Here is a 19,415-nt window from a genome sequence, read left to right on the forward strand (position 1 = left end):
TAGAGAGAGGCAGAGACACAGGCAGAGTGAGAAGCAGGCTCCACGCAGGAAGCCCGATTAGGGACTCGATCCCGGGACTCCAGGATCACGCCCTGGGCCAAAGGCAAGCGCTTCACCGCTGAGCCACCCAGGCATCCCTATCCTATTATTTTCTTAGGATGTTAATCCTAGCACTGGAATTTCTGAATGAAAGGATGTATTTAATGATAGTGTCAAGTCAATCAAAGTGTTCTGTCAATTTATATTCCCACCAACAACTCATGAGTGCCTGTTTCTCCATGCCTTTCACTCTTGCCCATCTAAGAGTTGGGAATTGGTATTTCACTCAATGTTGTTTTAATTGATAGTTCTTGACGACTAGGGAGATTAGACATTTTTTGTTTGTTGACTGTTTACATTTGTGGGTTACCTGTTCATGCCCTGTGCTTCTCCCCCACCCATTGATTTTCCTTGAGAAGTTTTTGACCAGGAAGAAGGACCATTGCAGCACCTGGGTGGCTCGGTCCATTAAGCGTCTGCCTTCGGCTCAGGTCATGATCTCAGGTCCTGAAATTGAGCCCCAAGTAGGGCTCCCTGCTCAGTGGGGAGTCTGCTTCTCCCTTTCCTTCTGCCCTTCCCCTCCCATCTTCACCCCTAACCCCTTGCTCCTGTGCCCATATTCACATTCTCTCAAATAAAATCTTAAAAAAAAACAAACAAACAGATTTCGGCTTAGTGTGGAGCCTACTTGAAGATTCTCTCCCTCTGCCCTGCTTCCCCTGCCCCCCCACCCTGTCCTTACACATATTCTCTCTTTCTCAAATAAAATCTTTTTTTTTTTTTTGAGATTTTATTTATTTATTCATGAGAGACAGAGAGAAGGAGGGAGGGAGAGAGAGAGAGAGAGAGAGAGAGAGAGAGAGGCAGAGAGAGAAGCAGGCTCCGTGCAGGGAGCCCGACGTGGGACTCGACCCCAGGTCTCCAGGATCACGCCCTGGGCTGAAGGCGGCGCTAAACCGCTGAGCCACCCGGGCTGCCCTAAAATCCTTTTTTAAAAAAGAGTTTTTAAAAATTTACTTATTCATGAGAGACAGAGAAAGAGAGGCAGAGATATAGGCAGAGGGAGAAGCAGGTTCCTCACAGGGAGCCTGATGTGGGACTCAATCCCTAGACCTGGAATCACACCCTGAGCCCAAGGCAGACATCTGCTCAACTGCTGAGCCAACCAGGTGACCCTCAAATAAATATTATATATATATATATATATAAATTTTTTTTTTCAATGAAAAAGACTTAGAGTGATTTAGGAAGTAAGGGAGGGAGGGAAGAAGGAAAGAGGTTCTACTCAAGCCTGAAAGGGAAAAAGATCTTAGATCAAAGATTATAAAGGCCAATTTTGTTTTCGCAGAAAACTCCTATTTTAAATCAAATCTTATGTGGAATTCCCATGCGAAATAAAAAAGTAAAGCCGTTCTGGTCAAATTGGGAATGGGTAATACAAAGCTATACCTGCTCAGCGTCCTCTTAGCATAATCATCCCCATTCACCCAGCGGAAGCTGTCCAGGCCCCATCCTGTTATCTTATAATAAAATCTAAATTTTTTAAAACTACTGGACAAGCAAGACCAACGTATGGCTACTCATAGGCACTTGGTGGCAGAGCAACCTATTCAAATTGCAAGCAGAATACTGAGAAGGAACTAACACCGCCTCTAAAGTACTAGCTTTGCAAAATCATACCTATTAAGCATATAAAACTCCTAAATCTATTTCTCCAACTATCCTTTCCTCCAAGGGCTAGTAACATACTTAAAGCACAGCCACTCAAATATCTGTTATTTCAAATCTTCTGTCATTTTAAAGAGCACAATACAGTCATCATTTTTATCACCAAACGGTTTCCCCTCTTCAAGTTCCCCATTTCTTGCAGCTTTGAGATGAGTGCCGACTTTCCCTTCTCCTTTTAAGCTCTAGTCGCTGGCTGAGCCTGATATGGGGCTCAATCCCAGGACTCTGGGATCATGACCTGAGCCAAAGGCAGATGCTTTAACTGACTAAGCCACCCAGGTGCCCTCAATTGGAGCTTTTATCTACAGCAAATTCACTATATATTTTTAAATGCACATTTTTAGCACAACTCTAAGCAGAATCATTTGTTATGAATCATTCTAAGTTAATGGTTTCCCATACTACAACCTACCACAATTTAAGTTTTATGTTTTCCCCCAACCCATTGTAGCCATTCTTTCTTCACAGCTGTGGCTTCTGAATGCTCACCTGTTGTCAGGACCCCACTTCCATTTCTAGAACTAGTTCTGGCCAGAAATGAGAGGGTTAATAGTTCTGAAACTCAGTGCCAACTTACTCCTATAATTAATTAGTCCAGTGTTATCACTCCGCTCTTCAGTTCTATTACATGTCCAGGACTTTAGTCCAACAGGGAAGCTCTCACTTCCCTTTCAATATTAAAACTCCTTCAGGAATGCCTGGCCGGCCCTACGGTTGAGTGCCTGCCTTCGGCCCAGGGCATGATCCTGGAGTCCTGGGATTGAGTCCCACATCCCACATCAGGTTCCCCATGAGGAGCCTGCTTCTCTCTCTGCCTGTGTCTCTGCTCCTCTCTGTGTCTCTCACGAATAATAAAAAAAAAAAACCTCCCTCATGCCAATTGCTTACTAAAATGCCTGGCAACTGTTGCCTATTGCCATACACTTGGGCCACTATTGGCATGCTGGATTAGACTTATAGCTGGGCCTGTCACATTTAGCGCCAGCCTCACCCAGTAGAAGGGTCTAATCACATCTTGTGACCACTTCTCTACCTTTCCCACCATGCTGTTCACTATGCCTAGCAATAGCTATCTCAAAATGAAAAAGTATTTAAGCTCTTTTAAATGTGATGCTCCAGGGGTGCCTGGATGGCTCAGTCAGTTAAACATCTGCCTTTGTCCCAGGTCATGATCCCAGGGTCCTGGGATTAAGTCCCACATTGGGCTCCCTGCTCAGCAGGGAGTCAGTTTCTCCCTCCTGCTCTGCCCTGTCCCGCTCCTGTGTGCACGTGCACACTCTCTTTCATAAATAAAATCTTTAAAAAAAAATGATGTTCTGGCGGCACCTGGCTGACTCGGTAGAGTATGTGACTCTTGATCTTGGGATCTTGGAGTTGGAGCCCCACATTGGGCATAGAGATTACTTTAAATAAATAGAAAAAATGTGATGCTCCAATCAGAAAACCAGTATTGAGATGTTATCTGATCATGAATATCAACTCTCCTATTGAAAATACTATATATTTATATTAAGTGAATTAAAGTTACTTTGACTATATAAAATTGACAAATCTTTTTTTTTTTTTTTTTTTTTAAGTAAACTATTCCCAGCATGGGGCTCAAATTAATGACCCTGACATCAGGAATTCTATGCTTTTCCAACTAAGCCAGCTAGGCACCCGAAAATTAGCAAACTTTTAAAACATGACTTTCTAAACATCTTTACCATATTGGTCACTTTATCTTCTACTGACTGACAGAAAAAATATGCTGACCCTGTAATATGAGCTGCTCTGAATAATAACAAAATAAAAGTCAAAAAGAAAAAATAAAAGAGTCATATCAAAGTGATCAAAATAATCCATAGCAACGGTATAATAAATTTTAGTAAGTGAAATTAAAAATGACTGATTTAATGGGTTACCTGCCCAAGTTATTTGTTCAAATGCCAAGAAGCAACTTCTGTTACCATAAGAGTGTTTCACATTTTTTTGTTTTCCTTACTCGAGAGAAAAATCTCAGGTGTGCTTACTCCTGTTATCAATTTATCACCTCATTAAATTCTTCACCCCCCAAAATCTATAAAGCATTTCTGGAATTACAATTGCAAAAAAGCAATGAAGAACACTTATTTTGTTCTTGTAAAACTTTATTTCAATTGAAACAAAAAAGCAAATGTTATTTATGTCGTCAAGGGACAGGTGGGAGTATGATCATCCTTCATAGTTGCTAGCTGGCAAATTCCAAGTGAGAGATGTAATCTAGGTAAGAGAGCCTTGTTCCAGAGTAGATTGACTTCCCAAAGAGATAATGAAAATTAGTGAAAAAGATTAGAAACAGATTTACAGGGAGTCACATCAGAAAAGCTGAGAAAGTGATACCTAATGCTTTGAGCAATTCTGCTTCCACTTAATATTCAGAAGAATTAATCCTTACAGGTCAGGAACAGGCGGTTTATAGTGTGAGTATTAGAAACAATGATATGTACTTTCGTCAGTTTCATATGATTACTAGGATTCAAGACGTTATTTAAAATCTAGTTATAGGCCCAGTTATTCATTGCCAAAAGTGGAAAATTTACATGTCTTTAGAGGAAACAAATATATGACTATTTGGATCTTGTCTTAATTCACATTTAATAAGTCCAATTTTAATGTTTATGAAAAAGAAAGGACATGGTAACACTGTTACACCTGAAGAAGATTCCAAATAGAATGTCCCCATTAACAACAGCAACCAAGAAATCTAAATGTCTACAGTTTTAATTTCTGATCAAGTAATAAAGTTTCAGTTTTTTTGAGTCTTCCCTTCTGTTAACAAGGTACAGCTTGTCAGATAACTATATCACTGATTTCTAAGATCTCCTCTCACTGTATTTTATTTCCTTTTAAACTAACATGTACTGAAATAACAAGGCAACTCAGAATAGCTGTAGTGGCCTTCAACAATTTTGCTTTACTAATTAGTTGATCTTATTCTAGTGAAGGCAAATGTCAAATTTATCCAAGAGTCTTTGATTTTACAATTACTTAGAATACTGCATCATATACAGAACTCTTGATCAATAATCTACTTCTCATAACCAGTTATCTTTCTAAACAAACTATTTAGAAATGTAAAATATGCAATATTGTTTAAAATAAATATACAATATATAGTCTCTACATTCTCAGACAAGCTTAAAAATGAGGTAATAAAAACTTAAATGATTAAACCTTTACCATTCTGGAAATGGCTTAGGAAAATGATGGCAAACTTGTTGTGGTTTTTTTTTTTCCTTAGGTCTTTTCATGTTTTCTTTGAGTGCTTCTGAGTATCTCCTTTTCTATGCTGAAAAATTATGTAAAAAATCCTTAAGCTTTGTTGGATAGTCTGTCATCACCCCAGTTGCTCCCAAATCAAAAGCTCGTTTGTATTCTTGTTCTTCATTCAATACCCAAATATACACCTGAAAATTAGAAGTATTAGAAATATAAGAAGAAATGTTAAAATAGAAAATAATTTTTTAAAATACTTTATTTATTTATTCATAGAGACACACAGAGAGAGAGGGAGGCAGAGACACAGGCAGAGGGAGAAACAGGCATCATGCAGAGAGCCTGATGTGGGACTTGATCCAGGGTCTCCAGGATCACGCCCTGGGCTGCAGATGGCGCTAAACCGCTGTGCCACCCGGGCTGGCGAAAATAATTTTTATAATAGTGTTTATATACTACAATCTCAGCATACCTAGAAACAGCCTTTTAAACCTGTAATGTTAAGAAATCACTGAACCCTTTAAAGAGATTTTAGTTTATTCATTAAATATACACTGTCCCACCCTCTGGCTTTAGGTACTCTCACCTACACAAGTGGACTCCAGTTACTAAAATGCCAATGCTTTCTTGTTAAATGTAAGGCAAAACTTAATATCTTCATTTGTGAACCAGTAAAGCAGCAGCATCAGAACTGGGACCAAATTAAGTTCCTGCCCTTTATACTAGTGTTAAACTGGTGAGCTATACTGTTCCCAAAATGCATCATTCCAGAAACTTACCTGAATGCCTCTGGCAGTGAGGTGGTCAAACAAGGCTTTTCTCATTAGTAAGCTAGAAAAAGAGAAGAACAAATTTAGATACTTCTTGGCTCTAACGAGGGACTAAAGTTAGTCCTTAGTCCTAATTTAGCCCATTTAGAGTTTATTATTCCTAGTTGAATTTAATCCTAATGCCTTAGCAATAAAACAATGACTTCATGGAATGACTGCTATGGATGCATTGATGTTCTGAGTGCTGGGTTCTCCTTTCACTGCTGGCTGCTTGCTGGAAGACCAGCACCTCTTTTCTATTCCTTCTGTAACGAGGTCCTCAAGAGACCCATTCTTACTGAAGCCACTTGATGGATGACAAGAGGCTTCCTCACTTTCCCTGTTGACACTCTGACAAGTGAGAGAGAGCTGAGAAGCCTGTCTCTAACTTTCCAAGTTAAAATAAGGTAGTGGACTTGGGTCAAGTTCTATAATATCATAGTTCATTTACCTAATGTGTTAGTCTTTCATGTGCTGTCTTAGAAACCTAATGTCCTTTAACTACACTATAAATAGGAAAACTGCATTTTTAAAAGTTCTAAATAATTGACCTAAAAGTGAACTCTTAGAATACAAATCATTTGAGCACGATGGGAATGAACTGTACTGGAAAGTTATACATATTATTTCTATTTTGTTTATGTCTATTAAAATGATTAATAGAAACTAAAAATCATATGCATGTAACACCAAAAAAAAGTATCCCTGGAAACTAGAAATTAAATCAGGAATAAAACAAAAAAGAATAAACCCTGTGGCACAGAGAAAAGATAAAACTAGTTTTCCAACTCTTTGAAAGAGGAGCTAAGTAACTTAAAAGGTTGTGATTAAGACTATCATGTAAGCATTCCGGGTTCCATTTTAAAGCAAAATATAGCACAGTAACATTGTAGTATTTACCTAAAATTAAACTCAAATTAAAGTATTTTCTTTAAAGTAGATGCCCATCCTAAAGGTGGGGCTTCCTGTCTGCTATTAAGTCTTGGTGCAGATTTTTTTTTTTTTTTTTTTTTTGGTGATTTTTCAGAGAAATGTGCTGCTAGTCAATACACACTTTTACATATGCTATATGCCATACACACTTCTTCCCATCATGAAAACAGCAAATAGGTAGAAGGGAATGGTTTTATATACCACCTCAGCTATTAACTAGCTAGATAACCCTAAGTCAATCATTTACCTTTAGGTAGGAGGGCACTCAGTTTTATCTTGAAGCTGGATGAGATTATCTCTCAAGATTCCTCTTCAGGTTTGTGACTAGTAATTAAAGTAGTTCTAAATGATTCATATACAACTACCAACATAGTAGGTGCTCAACATGTCCTTGTTACAAATCACATATAGGAAGCTTGCTCTAAATTATAAACATAGTACTTAATAGATACAGGTAAAACAATAACTCATATATAAAAAAAAAACTAAAATTCTTACGTATCAGAAAGCCAGATGAGAAACTTTTGGCTTCTGGACATAGTGTGTGGTTCTTTTAGCCTGAGGCAAAATAAAATTTGAATCATAAATTAGAAACACAGGAAATTATCAGTGTGATAAAATAAAATGAACCTCAAACCAAAAACAGTTTCTTTGCACTTAGTATGTGCTCAAAATATTTGTAAAAAAACACAAAAGCAAATTAAAATAAAGCCCATTTGGGTTCTCTGTTTCTATTGATTTTGAGCTAACCTTTTGCTACCACTACTGAAAGGTAAAAAAAAAAATAATGAAAGTTATCTTTCCAGACCCTGGGTGACTGGGGCTCATGTCTCTTTTTCTGGGGGGAAGCCTCTTTCTCTTGCTTTGTCTGCTATAACTTAGTATATAGTAGACTTAGTATATGTGCTGCTGAAGTGAACACTGGTATACAGTACATTTAAACACAACCAAATTTTACTACAAATTAAAAGATATATGGGGTAAAAATGTGACTTAAAAAACCCTTAAAAAAAAAAAAAAGCTAAAAGCATGTGTTTTTTCTTCCCCTTTCAATATTTCAAGATGTGGACCCTATTCTTTCTTCTTTTTTTTTTTTTTTAGTTTTTATTTAAATTCCAGTTAGTTAATATACAGTGTAATATTAGTTTCAGGTGTACAATATAGTGATTCAACACTTCCATACATCACCCAGTGCTCATCAAGCAAGTGTACTCCTTAATCCCCATCTCCTCTCTCTCCCATCCCCCCTACCTTCTTCCTCCCTGGTAATCAACAGTTTGCTCTCTATAGTTGAGTGTGTTTCTTGGTTTGCCTCTCCCTTTTTGTCCTTTGCTCATTTGTTTTCTTTCTTGAATTCCACATATGAGTGAAATCATGCAGTATGTCTTTCTTTGGCTTATTTTGCTTAGCATAGTACTCTCTAGCTCCATCCATGTCATTGCAAATGGCAAAACATCACGTTTTTATGTGAAAAAAAGATTATTCATGTTGGGGGTATTGAGTTTTATAGGTTCTTTATATTTTTTGGATATTAATCCTTTAACAGATATGTATGTCATTTGCAAATATCATCTCCCATTTTACAGGTTGCCTTTTAGTTTTGCTGATTGTTTCCTTTACTGTGAGGAAGTTTTGTTGTTGTTGTTGTGTGTGTTTTTTTTTTTTAAGATTTTATTTATTTATTCCTGAGAGATACAGAGAGAGACAGTGGCAGACTCCATGCAGGGAGCCTGACATGGGACTGGATCCCGGGTCTCCAGGATCAGGCCCTGGGGTGAAGGCAGCGCTAAACCGCTGAGCCACCCAGGCTGCCCTGTGAGGAAGTTTTTATTTTGATGTAGTCCCAATAGTTTATTTTGTATTTTGTTCCCCTTGCCTCAGAAGACATATCTAGAAAGAAGTTGCTAAGGCTGATGTCAAAGAAGTTATTGCTTGTGTTCTCTTTGAGCATTTTTATGGTTTCAGGTCTCACATTTAGGTCCTTAATCCATTTTTAAAAAAAAATATTTTATTTATTTATTCATGAGACACACACACAGAGAGAGAGAGAGAGAGAGAGAGAGAGGCAGAGACACAGGCAGAGGGAGAAGCAGGCTCCATGCGGGACTCAATCCCTGGTCCCCAGGATCATGCCCTGGACTGAAGGTGGCGCTAAACCACTGAGCCACCAGGGCTGCCCCTTAATCCATTTTGAATCTATTTCTGTGTATGGTGTAAGAAAGTGGTCCAATTTCATTCTTTTGCATGTTGCTGTCCAATTCTTCCAACACCATTTGTTGAAGAGACATTCTTTTTCCCATTGGATATTCTTTCCTACTTTGTCAAAGATTAGTTGACTATATAGCTGTTGGTTCACTTCTGGATTTTCGATTCTGTGCCATTAATCTCTGTGTCTATTTTTGTGCCAGTACCACGCTGTTTTGATGACTACAGATTTATAATATAACTTGAACTTGAAGTCCAGAATTGTGATGCCTCCAGCTGTGGGTTTTTCTTTCTTTCTTTTTTTTTTTTTTTTTCAAGATTGCTTTGGCTATTTGGGGTCTTTGTGGTTCCACACAAAATTTAAGATTGTTTGTTCTAGCTCTGTGAAAAATGCTATTAGTGGGCAGCCTGGGTGGCTCAGCAGTTTAGCGCCGCCTTCAGCCCAGGGCGTGATCCTGGAGACCTGGGATCAAGTCCCACTTCAGGCTCCCTGCATGGAGCCTGCTTCTCCCTCTGCCTGTGTCTCTGCCCCTTCCCCCCTCCCCGCTCTCTGTCTCTCATGAATAAATAGTTTCTTCGTAGGCAAGAAGTAATTTCTGTTTTGTCTAAGAAATAGCTACAAAGACTATCCATAAATATAATTGGGAATAGTTAAAATAAACATGTTCATCACAAAGAAACTCAAATTGGAAAACAAGCATGAAACATAAATGCTGAATACTAGGGTACCGACCAAATTGTTTTTCTTACCAATATTTCCTAATTACTTCTAATGTTCAGCTTGATCTTTTAAAGTTCTGTTTTGGGGGATCCCTGGGTGGCGCAGCGGTTCAGCACCTGCCTTTGGCCCAGGGCGCGATCCTGGAGACCCGGGATCGAATCCCACGTCGGGCTCCCTGCATGGAGCCTGCTTCTCCCTCTGCCTGTGTCTCTGCCTCTTTCTCTCTGTGTGACTATCATGAATAAATAAAATCTTTAAAAAAAAAATAAAGTTCTGTTTTGGGATGAAAAAAGTTTCTATGTAGGTGAGATCCCATTTAATTTTTTTTAACATAATCTCTACAATCTCTACACCCAATGTAGGGCTCGAAATCGCAACCCTGAGATCAAGAATTGCATGCTCTACCAACTGAGCTAGCCAGGTGCCCCTAGGTGAAATCACATTTAAATGATCTCCCTTGGGCAGCCCAAGTGGCTGAGCGGTTTAGCGCCGCCTTCAGCCCAGGGTGTGATCCTGGAGATCTGGGATAGAGTCCCACATGGGGATCCCTGCATGGAGCCTGCTTCTCCCTCTGCCTGTGTCTCTTCCTCTCTCTCTCTCTCTCTCATTAATAAATAAAATCTTTTAAATAAAGGAAAATAATAAATGATCTCCCTTGGAGTTCCAAATTCCTTTGTCATGACCGATTATTAGAAGTTCACAGCTAGAAATCACATTCTAAGAGTGCAGGATTGTGAGATGAAACTTTTTCTAATAATGATGATAAAGATAATTGAACAATAAAAGCTCTCATTTATTAACTGCCTATTATCTGCCAGGCAGTGGTAAGTGTTTTATATTTTTATGTTTGTAGTAAAGTAGTGTGTGAAAAGCAAGGCTTTGTACTCCGGAGAGAAGTTACATCAATATAGAAGTATCTTATTTAAATAAACTAACAATATCCCTTTCTTTTTCCTATTCTCCCAAAGCTTTTTTCTGGTTGTTGTTATGGTGGTAGTAGTTGTTTTTCTTCCTCAATGTATTACTACTTTTGGTGAATTTGGAGGTGGTTTTTTTTTTGTTGTTGTTTTGTTTTGTTTTGTTTTAAGTAATCTCTATACCCAACATGGGGCTCAAACTCAAAATAGCCCCCCTACCCAGATCAAGTCATATGCTTTTCTGACTGAGCCAGCCAGGTGCTCCATGAATTTGGAGTTTAATGGAATTTCAGCTGCATATTGTGATTGAAGTATAAATAAGTTAAGGAAGTTGGAAAGCAATTGCTATTACATGTTAGAATAAAAGAATTATTAAGCTTCAACAGTAAGCTCAATTCTTTGTACCTGACTTCTGAGTACACGGGCACAGAAAGTCACTGTTACCTGAAATGGGTCAAGATGAAATATTTATAATCCTATATTATTCATTTTAGAAAAATATGTCTTAATTATATCAAAAAGCATTATTAATATAGGTAGTTAATCCAACATGTAAATAACTTCAACAGTCTATTTTTTTTTAAGATTTTTTTTTTAAGTAATCTCTATACCCAATGTGGGGCTCAAACTTACAACCCTGAGATCAAGAGTCACATGCTCTACCAACCAAGCCAGCCAGCCGCCTCTATAGCAATCTATTCTTTATTATTGGTATTGATATTAAGGAGCCTTGATCTTGGTCCCCCTATAATGATAACTGATGAAAACAGAGCAACCACTTACTTCAATATGATAGAAGGCATTGGGATTTCAAAAAACTGTTCTCGAATAGGCACAAAGGGCAAAAGGCCAGTGAAGAAAAGGCCAAGAATGAGCAGAACACGTTGCAGACTGAAGAGTATAGGAATATCTGAATTCTAAAAGACACAAGCAATATTATGTTACTTTACAACTGGTCAAATAATGAGGATTATTTCACATCCTCAAAATTTCCAAGACTGTATGTGGACATTTGTTAAAAGTACTGAATTATCAATATCTATCCCCAAACACACCACACTTAAAAATGGCTAGTCCTTGCCAAATGGGTCAGGTTCCATCATGGAGCCCTAAGCTGTTAATTGATGATATTTAACTTTCTCTATTTCTTACTCTCTGCTTTTACAATATCATTTCTGTCTGTTGGTAATAGTGTTTATCACTAGAGATTAAAAATACTAAACCTGATGGAACAAGATAAAAAAATAAAGATATGAAATATTCAGTAACCTTATACCCACTTAAAAATATATAACTAAAGATCAATATATATTCATATATATCCATATATAGATATATGTGTTCCTATCTATATATAGTTACACAGAATGTAATATTGATACAACTATAGATGAAATATAAACACTGTTGCAAATATGTCACCTGTCAGATATGTTATGCATCAAATATAAATAGGATTTCATAAGCTAGTCGAAGGATCTAGCCACCATTTTGGGTTTCTATTGGAAAATGTGTTCAAGATCCCAAAACCCTTAAAATGCAAGCTTCATATATATATATGTATATATATATGTATATATATATATACATATATATATATATGAACTCTTTTCATTTTGTAAAAGTGAAATTCTATGCTCAGTAAACAGCCCCTCATATCCCCATCTCCCTAGTTCCTCCTATATTTGTCTTTAAAATAAACAGAAATTACAGTAAAGTTGATTTTTTCCATACAAAATATTAAAAATATATAATATAATTAAAGAATTATATTATATATTTAAAATAATATATTAAAATTATAATATATTTAAAAATTAATGGGATCCCTGGGTGCTCAGCAGTTCAGCACCTGTCTTTGGCCCAGGGTGTGATCCTGGAGTCCCAGGATCGAGTCCTACATCGGGTTCCCTGCATGGAGCCTGCTTCTCCCTCTGCCTATGTCTCTGCCTCTCTTTCTCTCTCTGTGTCTCTCATGAATAAATAAATAAAATCTTTAAAAAATAATAAAATAAAGATAAAAATTTCATGCCAAAAAGTAATTTATTTTAAATAGCATGTCTAAATTACCCACTTCTTTATCTAAAAAAAATTGAGTAAATAAGTTTGAGGATTTCTCTTGACCCTATGTTCACATGCCACTTTGTAATATTTTAGGCTTATTCATATACAAGTGTTTCAGCTATAACACAGTGTACAAGCCCCTGAAAAATTTAATTTCTGCAAATTCATACACTAAGAATAATAGAGCTTATGGGAAAAATAGGCTTGGGACCGAACCTCAAAACTCACACCACTTTAGACCCAGAGAACTAAAAACAATAACTGGTTCTTCTGGAAAACCATGCAAGGCTGCCCCTGGTGGGAGGGCAAAGTTTGGTATATTGGCACACCACTGACCTACAGACTGGCTGGTGCCACTCTGTATCTTCTAAATTAGAACATCTGGAAATCTTGCCATCTGCAACATGGTTGGACTGAGAGGGTGTTATGCTAAGGAAATAAGTCAGACAGAGAAAGACAAAGACCATATGATTTCTCTTATATGTGGAATTTAAAAACAAAATGAATAAACAAAAAGCAGAAACAGACCCATAAATACAAAGAATGATGGTTACCAGAGAGGAGGGGAGGGAGAGACACAGGCTTCCAGTTATGGAATGAATAGGTCATGGGGATAAAAGGCACAGCATAGGGAATATAGTCAATAGTATTGTAATGCTGTTGTATGGTTGACAGACGGTAGCTACACTTGTGCTGAGCATAGCACAATGTACAGATTTGTGGAGTCACTAATATAACATTGTGTTCAAGGGATCCCTGGGTGGCGCAGCGGTTTAGCGCCTGCCTTTGGCCCAGGGAGCGATCCTGGAGACCCGGGATCGAATCCCATATCGGACTCCTGGTGCATGGAGCCTGCTTCTCTCTCTGCCTATGTCTCCGCCTCTCTCTCTCTCTCTGTGTGACTATCATAAATAAATAAAAATTAAAAAAAAAAACATTGTGTTCAATTATACTTGAGTAAAATAAATAGAATTTATGGAATGGGATCCAGGCATTAGTGTTTTTTTGAGACTTTTCAGGTAATTTCAACATACAGCCAAGTTTAAGAACCACTGCAGTAAGAATGAATTAAAAGTCATTCAGTGGGGGGATCCCTGGGTGGCGCAGTGGTTTGGCGCCTGCCTTTGGCCCAGGGCGCGATCCTGGAGACCCGGGATCGAATCCCACGTCGGGCTCCCGGTGAATGGAGCCTGCTTCTCCCTCTGCCTGTGTCTCTGCCTCTCTCTCTCTCTCTGTGACTATCATAAATAAATAAAAATTAAAAAAAAAATTTAAAAGTCATTCAGTGGGAATAAGTGCCATGTTTGCCCCTCTACACTGTGTGCCCCATTTTTCTTTTATATTCTTAGTTTCTAGCATTTGAGAATTAATGGGCTAATGTAGAATTCTCATAAATCATATTTGAAGAATAAAAGATACTTGACTTAATTATATGACATGTTCATTATATGACCAACAATTATTTTTTTAAAAGATTTTATTTATTTATTCATAGACACAGAGAGAGAGAGGCAGAGACACAGGCAGAGGGAGAGGGAGAAGCAGGCTCCAGGTCTCCAGGATCACACCCCAGGCTGCAGGCGGTGCCAAACCGCTCCACCACCGGGGTTGCCCTATGACCAACAATTATTATTGAGACATTTTTACTATGATGTTTGAAAATGACTGCTGGAAGTTTTGGACCTTTTAAGTTCTAAAATAACAGAAAGCCAGAGGCTTCTAGAAAAATACGTGAATCAAGGGAAAAGTTCTGCAATTCTGGGTCAAAAGTGGACCTTTTATTTTGAAACAATTAGATTCACAAAAAGTTGTAAAAACAGAGTCCCATGTACCCTTAATTTAGCTTCCCCAAATAGTAATATTTTATGTAACTCTAGAACAATATAAAAACCAAGACTTGATACTGGTATATTCCTTCCTTCCTTCCTTCCTTCCTTCCTTCCTTCCTTCCTTCCTTCCTTCCTTCCTTCCTCCCTCCCTCCCTCCCTCCCTCCCTTCCTCCTTCCCTCCCTCCCTCCCTCCCTCCCTCCTGGGCCAGTATATCACTGTTATCACCTTATTCAGTTGTCATCACTTTTAAAATCTGTATTCATTTGTGCATGTGTTTGGTTTAGTGCAGTTTTAACAATGTATCAGTTCATGTAACCTCCACCACCATCAAGCTACAGGACAGTTCCAGCACACATAACTCTTTCCTGTTACATCTTTGTATTTTCCTGCACTCTACCCCACCCCCCTCTCTGTCCCCTGGCAGCCACTTATCTACTCTTCATGTCTATAGAAGAATAGAATTTGAGAACATTACATAAATGGAATCATACAGTATGTAATCTATTTGTTTTGTTTTATTTTTGGTTCCTTTAAGTTTCTTTTAAATTCAGTTAATTAACATACAGTATTATATTAGTTTCAGGGATACAATATAGTGATTCCAGGATGTAACCTTTTGAGGTTAATTTTTTTCACTAAGCAAAATGTCTTTGAGGATGAGGACAGTATCAGTAGTTCATTTCCTTTCATGGCTGAATAGTATTATATCATGTGGATGTATCAGTTTATTCAGTCATCTACCCACTGAAGGGCATTTTGGTTGGTTTCCAGTATTTTGCTATTATAAATAAAGCTGCTATAAATATTAATACACAGGTTTTTATGAGCATAAGTTCGTTTCATTTTATGAACATAATTCATTTTTCTAAGATAAATGCCCAAGAGCAAGATTGCTGGTTAATATGGTAAGTGTATGTTTAGCTTGATAAGAAACTAACCAACTAATGAAGAGAGTGGCTGTACTACTTTACATTCCCACCTGCTATGTAGGAGAGATCTAGCTTCTCCAGTATTTACTGTTATCACTATTTTTTATTTTAGTTTAAAAAATATTTTATTTATTCATGAGAGACACACAGAGAGAGACAGAGACATAGGCAGAGGGAGAAGCAGGTTCTCTACAGGGAGCCTGATGAGGGACTCAATCCTAGGACCCAGGAGCCAAAGCAGATGCTCAACCACTGAGCCACCCAGGCGCCAGCTATTTTTTTTTTTTTTAACTTTTAAAAGTATTTGAATGATGTAAAAAAACAAAAACAAAAACAAAAACCCAAAACCGCTAGCAGGTTGTGAGGCATCCTATTACAGTCACTTTTAATGACATGTGAAAATACCATTAGACAACTATGATTAGTTTTAGAAAAGTCAGCCCTAAATTCTTAGCAATCTGAAGCCATTCATCCCAATGATTACTGTTTTCTCCTTTGGTACACAAGCTACCTTGGAATCTCAAAGAGCCTGTGGCATATAAATAAAACTTACTTGCTTTTTTTTTTTTAAGATTTTATTTATTTATTCATGACAGAGAGAGAGGCAGAGACACAGGCAGAGGGAAAAGCAGGCTCCATGCAGGGAGCCCGATGCGAGACCTGATCCCAGGACTCCAGGATCACGCCCTGGGCCAAAGGCAGGCGCCAAACCGCTAAGCCACCCAGGGATGCCCAAAACTTACTTGCTTTAAGGTACTTTGATGTACTAGTTAATGTACAACTCTACTTTTAATTATAATGGTGCCAATTCTAGATCTATGTTTTTGCCTTCTTTGATAGGAAAGGTAGACCTTCCCAAAAGAAATCTTTGTATTTTGAATTGCTACTTGTGTTGCAGTATTTATTCTGCACTATCACTTGTATTCTGAAAGAGTCTTCAATGCTTAAGGTTTTTTAACATTTTAAATTTCATATTCTCCTAGCTATATCTGCTATAGTATATAAGTATAGATGCTATATTTAGAATACCTATAGTATATAGCAAAACTTGCTTATAGAGGTATAGCATAGCATGTCAAAATATATCAAATTAACTTTTTATAGATATATTTTCTTCAAACAGAAAAATTTCAGATGGCCATACTTTTATATACCACCTGATAATTAGGATCCCGGATTAATTTGATTAGTTCTTCCTGGGAGGTAGGGAACCAAGAAGCTTCAACTAAAGAAGTGAAGGACTGAATACTTTCCTCAATTCAAAATTACACAAATAATTTCAATAACCTAACAAAAAGAACAGATATAAAAAGACAAGAATCATATTTTGTTTCATAATGTACATAATAAAATGTTGGCAAACAACTAACATTAGCATGTAAAAATAAGAATTCTATGAGCCAGCCCAAGTATATTATTTCTATTAAATCCATTACCTCTATCAGTAAACCTCTGGTTAGGTGCTTCTACCATCTGTCTTTGTATCAAGGCTTTGAAATAAGAATTTTTAAAAGTTATTACTGTGATAACATTTATAGATACACAACAGCAAGAAAGATCATTCTGTGTCATTTCTGAAGCTTACCTCTCTGTAGCACTTTTCTACAATTTCATAACTGGCATTACCCCAAACCGTTATGTGTTCTCGTCTGTACTGCTTCACCAACTCTGAAACCTACGTGTGAAAATGCAAAAGTTTATGCATGTGCACATTTGTAAATCCACTTACATTACTTCAGTTTAAAAATGGATTACCACTGACTTTCTGCCAGTAAATAGTATAAACTTTGGGAAGAACCAATATGTGAATTCAGATTAGTTATAAAACATAAGCAATTACTTATATTTTGCCATTCTATGATTTATCTAATAGAATATGACTGCCCAGTCACTTGATGTAAGCTAACTACAAATGAAACAAGTGAATTTGAAGAGGCTAATTGTATCGATGCCATAACAATTGGTTCACAGGAGCTCACTTTCTATCCACGATTGAGACAAGACAACTTACTCTGAAAATAGGCTTTTCTGTAAGTAGAGTGATCTCTTCTACCAGGGCATTATTTAAGACAATACTGATCCTTAGAGTATCACATTTCCTTGAACATTATCAATCTATGAAGTCACCTACTCTGGCCTTATTTAGTTTGTGAAATCTGACACAGCACACCCAGAAGAGGCACTGCCTGCCTACCTTCTTTATCAGCACGTTGTTGTTGACCTTGATATCGATGTTAATGGGAGTGTTAGGAAAGGCCTCGAAAACTTCCTTCAGTAATGGAATTCGGTTATCTTTTCCTTCACACTGGCATGCTGAGGAAGCAAGATTTTTGAAGGTATTTTTAAAAGATAACTTTTACTTTTTTGATGATCAGGGAGAAAAAAATTGATAAAGTTATTGTTTTCACAATAGTATGTATTCATATAGGACATTAGCAAAATTAAGAAAAGTATAAAGAAAAGGAAATTCATCTAAAATCCAACAACTTAGATTTAACCATTGTGACCATTTAGTATACTTGCTCTACTCTTTTCCTAGGCATAATTTAGTAGTTAGAATATAGTGTACCTACAGACCTTAACCTGATCTTTTTACATAAGTAAAAAATAAATGTTGCATGTTAAAACACTTAGAATTATGGGGATGCCTGGGTGGCTCAGTGGTTGAGCGTCTGCCTTTGGTGCAGGGCATGATCCCAGAGTCCTGGGATTGAGTCCCAGGACTTCGAGCTTCCTCTTTGAGCTTCCTGCATGGAGCCTGCTTCTCCCTCTGCCTAGGTCTCTGCCTCCCTCTCTCTCTCTCTCTCTCTCTCTCTGTGTGTGTGTGTCTCTCATGAATAAACAAATAAAATCTTTAAAAAAAAACTTATTATATAATTATTATTTTAAATGGTTTTAAAATGCTCCATTGAGTAGCTATGCAACAACTTCATTATTTTAATTTAACCATTCCCCCGAAAGGTAACAGAGTTTGCCATTCCACAGTATGCCACTTTGGCATAAGGATTATTTTGAACTGAAGGCAACTGAGATGAGGCAGATATAAGAAAAGTGTTCTGTCCTTTTCCATCTGCCTAGAAACAAGACTTAAATTCATACGAAACGTATCACTGACAATTTAGATCTACAGATAGTACCACAGAACTCTGCACAACAAAGTACTGACTAGCCTTTATTTTCCATTATTCACCCATCTACTTAAGTTCCCACAATTTGCCACCCTAGAAACTCAAAATCCTTTTTTTTGCCCCACCCCCTCAAAATCCTTTTTATTTGTTTTGTTACTTCTCTGAAAATGTATTGGATTTTCTTTGTTTGTTAAGATGCTAGATAAACTCAAGTTCTCACCAGCCTTTGAGTTACTCATCCTTGAGTTTCTCCAATGACACATATAAATTAATAAACTTCTGTTTGTTTTTCTCTTGGTAGTCTCTCTTTTGTTACAGATCCTTCCTGAGAACCAGGAGGTAGAAGGAAAAAAATAATAACCCTATACTCTACTAGTTGATACTGGTTGTTTGGAAAGTTTTGCTATGATATCACCATTGAAATTTTTGGAGATTGAGAATATATATGTTCAGGCAAGGGAAATACATGCTAATTCAGGAGTGTGTTAAAGAATTGTATCAATACAGCTACTCAAAGAAAACTTTTTTTATTCTTTTCCTAGGCAAAATTTAGTAGAAATTAGAGTCATAAAAAAATTAGATGAGGACTTTTCATCATTTTTTACCTTTCCTGAGGGTTAATTTTTTATTTTTCCTAATCTCTTTTGCCTTGAATCATTTACATAGTATGCTGTACACACTGCATAAGTATCATAAAATTCTCTCTCCCATCTGAAACTTCAATCCCACTACTATGTGAATAAAAAATAGTAAAAGATCCCTTATTTCATCTTTATTATACAAAGTGTATCAACACAGTAAATTAAAGCCATGTTAAAAAATATTTATAATACAGACTTATATGTAAAGACAGCATATAAATGAGAAAAGAAAAA

The 19,415-nt window shown here is 37.1% G+C and overlaps 1 protein-coding gene across 4 annotated transcripts in view; it reads right to left on the reverse strand.

Annotated features, from left to right (window-relative positions):
* Positions 1–3,875: 3,875 nt before the first annotated feature.
* The window catches only part of GDPD1 (glycerophosphodiester phosphodiesterase domain containing 1), a 54,184-nt gene continuing 38,644 nt past the window's right edge, over positions 3,876–19,415 (reverse strand). For 2 of the 4 annotated variants that reach the window (XM_077852455.1, XM_077852457.1), the window contains exons 5-10: positions 17,607–17,725; positions 16,998–17,087; positions 11,373–11,506; positions 7,245–7,304; positions 5,784–5,835; positions 5,260–5,424 (exon numbers count right to left, since the gene is read on the reverse strand). In XM_077852455.1, the coding sequence (XP_077708581.1) occupies positions 5,275–5,424; positions 5,784–5,835; positions 7,245–7,304; positions 11,373–11,506; positions 16,998–17,087; positions 17,607–17,725 (605 nt within the window). In that variant the 3' untranslated portion in view covers positions 5,260–5,274. Of the gene's footprint in view, positions 5,196–5,259; positions 5,425–5,783; positions 5,836–7,244; positions 7,305–11,372; positions 11,507–16,997; positions 17,088–17,606; positions 17,726–19,415 lie in introns of those variants that run through there. The other 2 variants (XR_013354301.1, XM_077852456.1) reach the window with 2 other exon arrangements.

This window comes from Canis aureus, chromosome 16 (assembly GCF_053574225.1).
Source record: "Canis aureus isolate CA01 chromosome 16, VMU_Caureus_v.1.0, whole genome shotgun sequence".
NCBI lineage: Eukaryota > Metazoa > Chordata > Mammalia > Carnivora > Canidae > Canis > Canis aureus.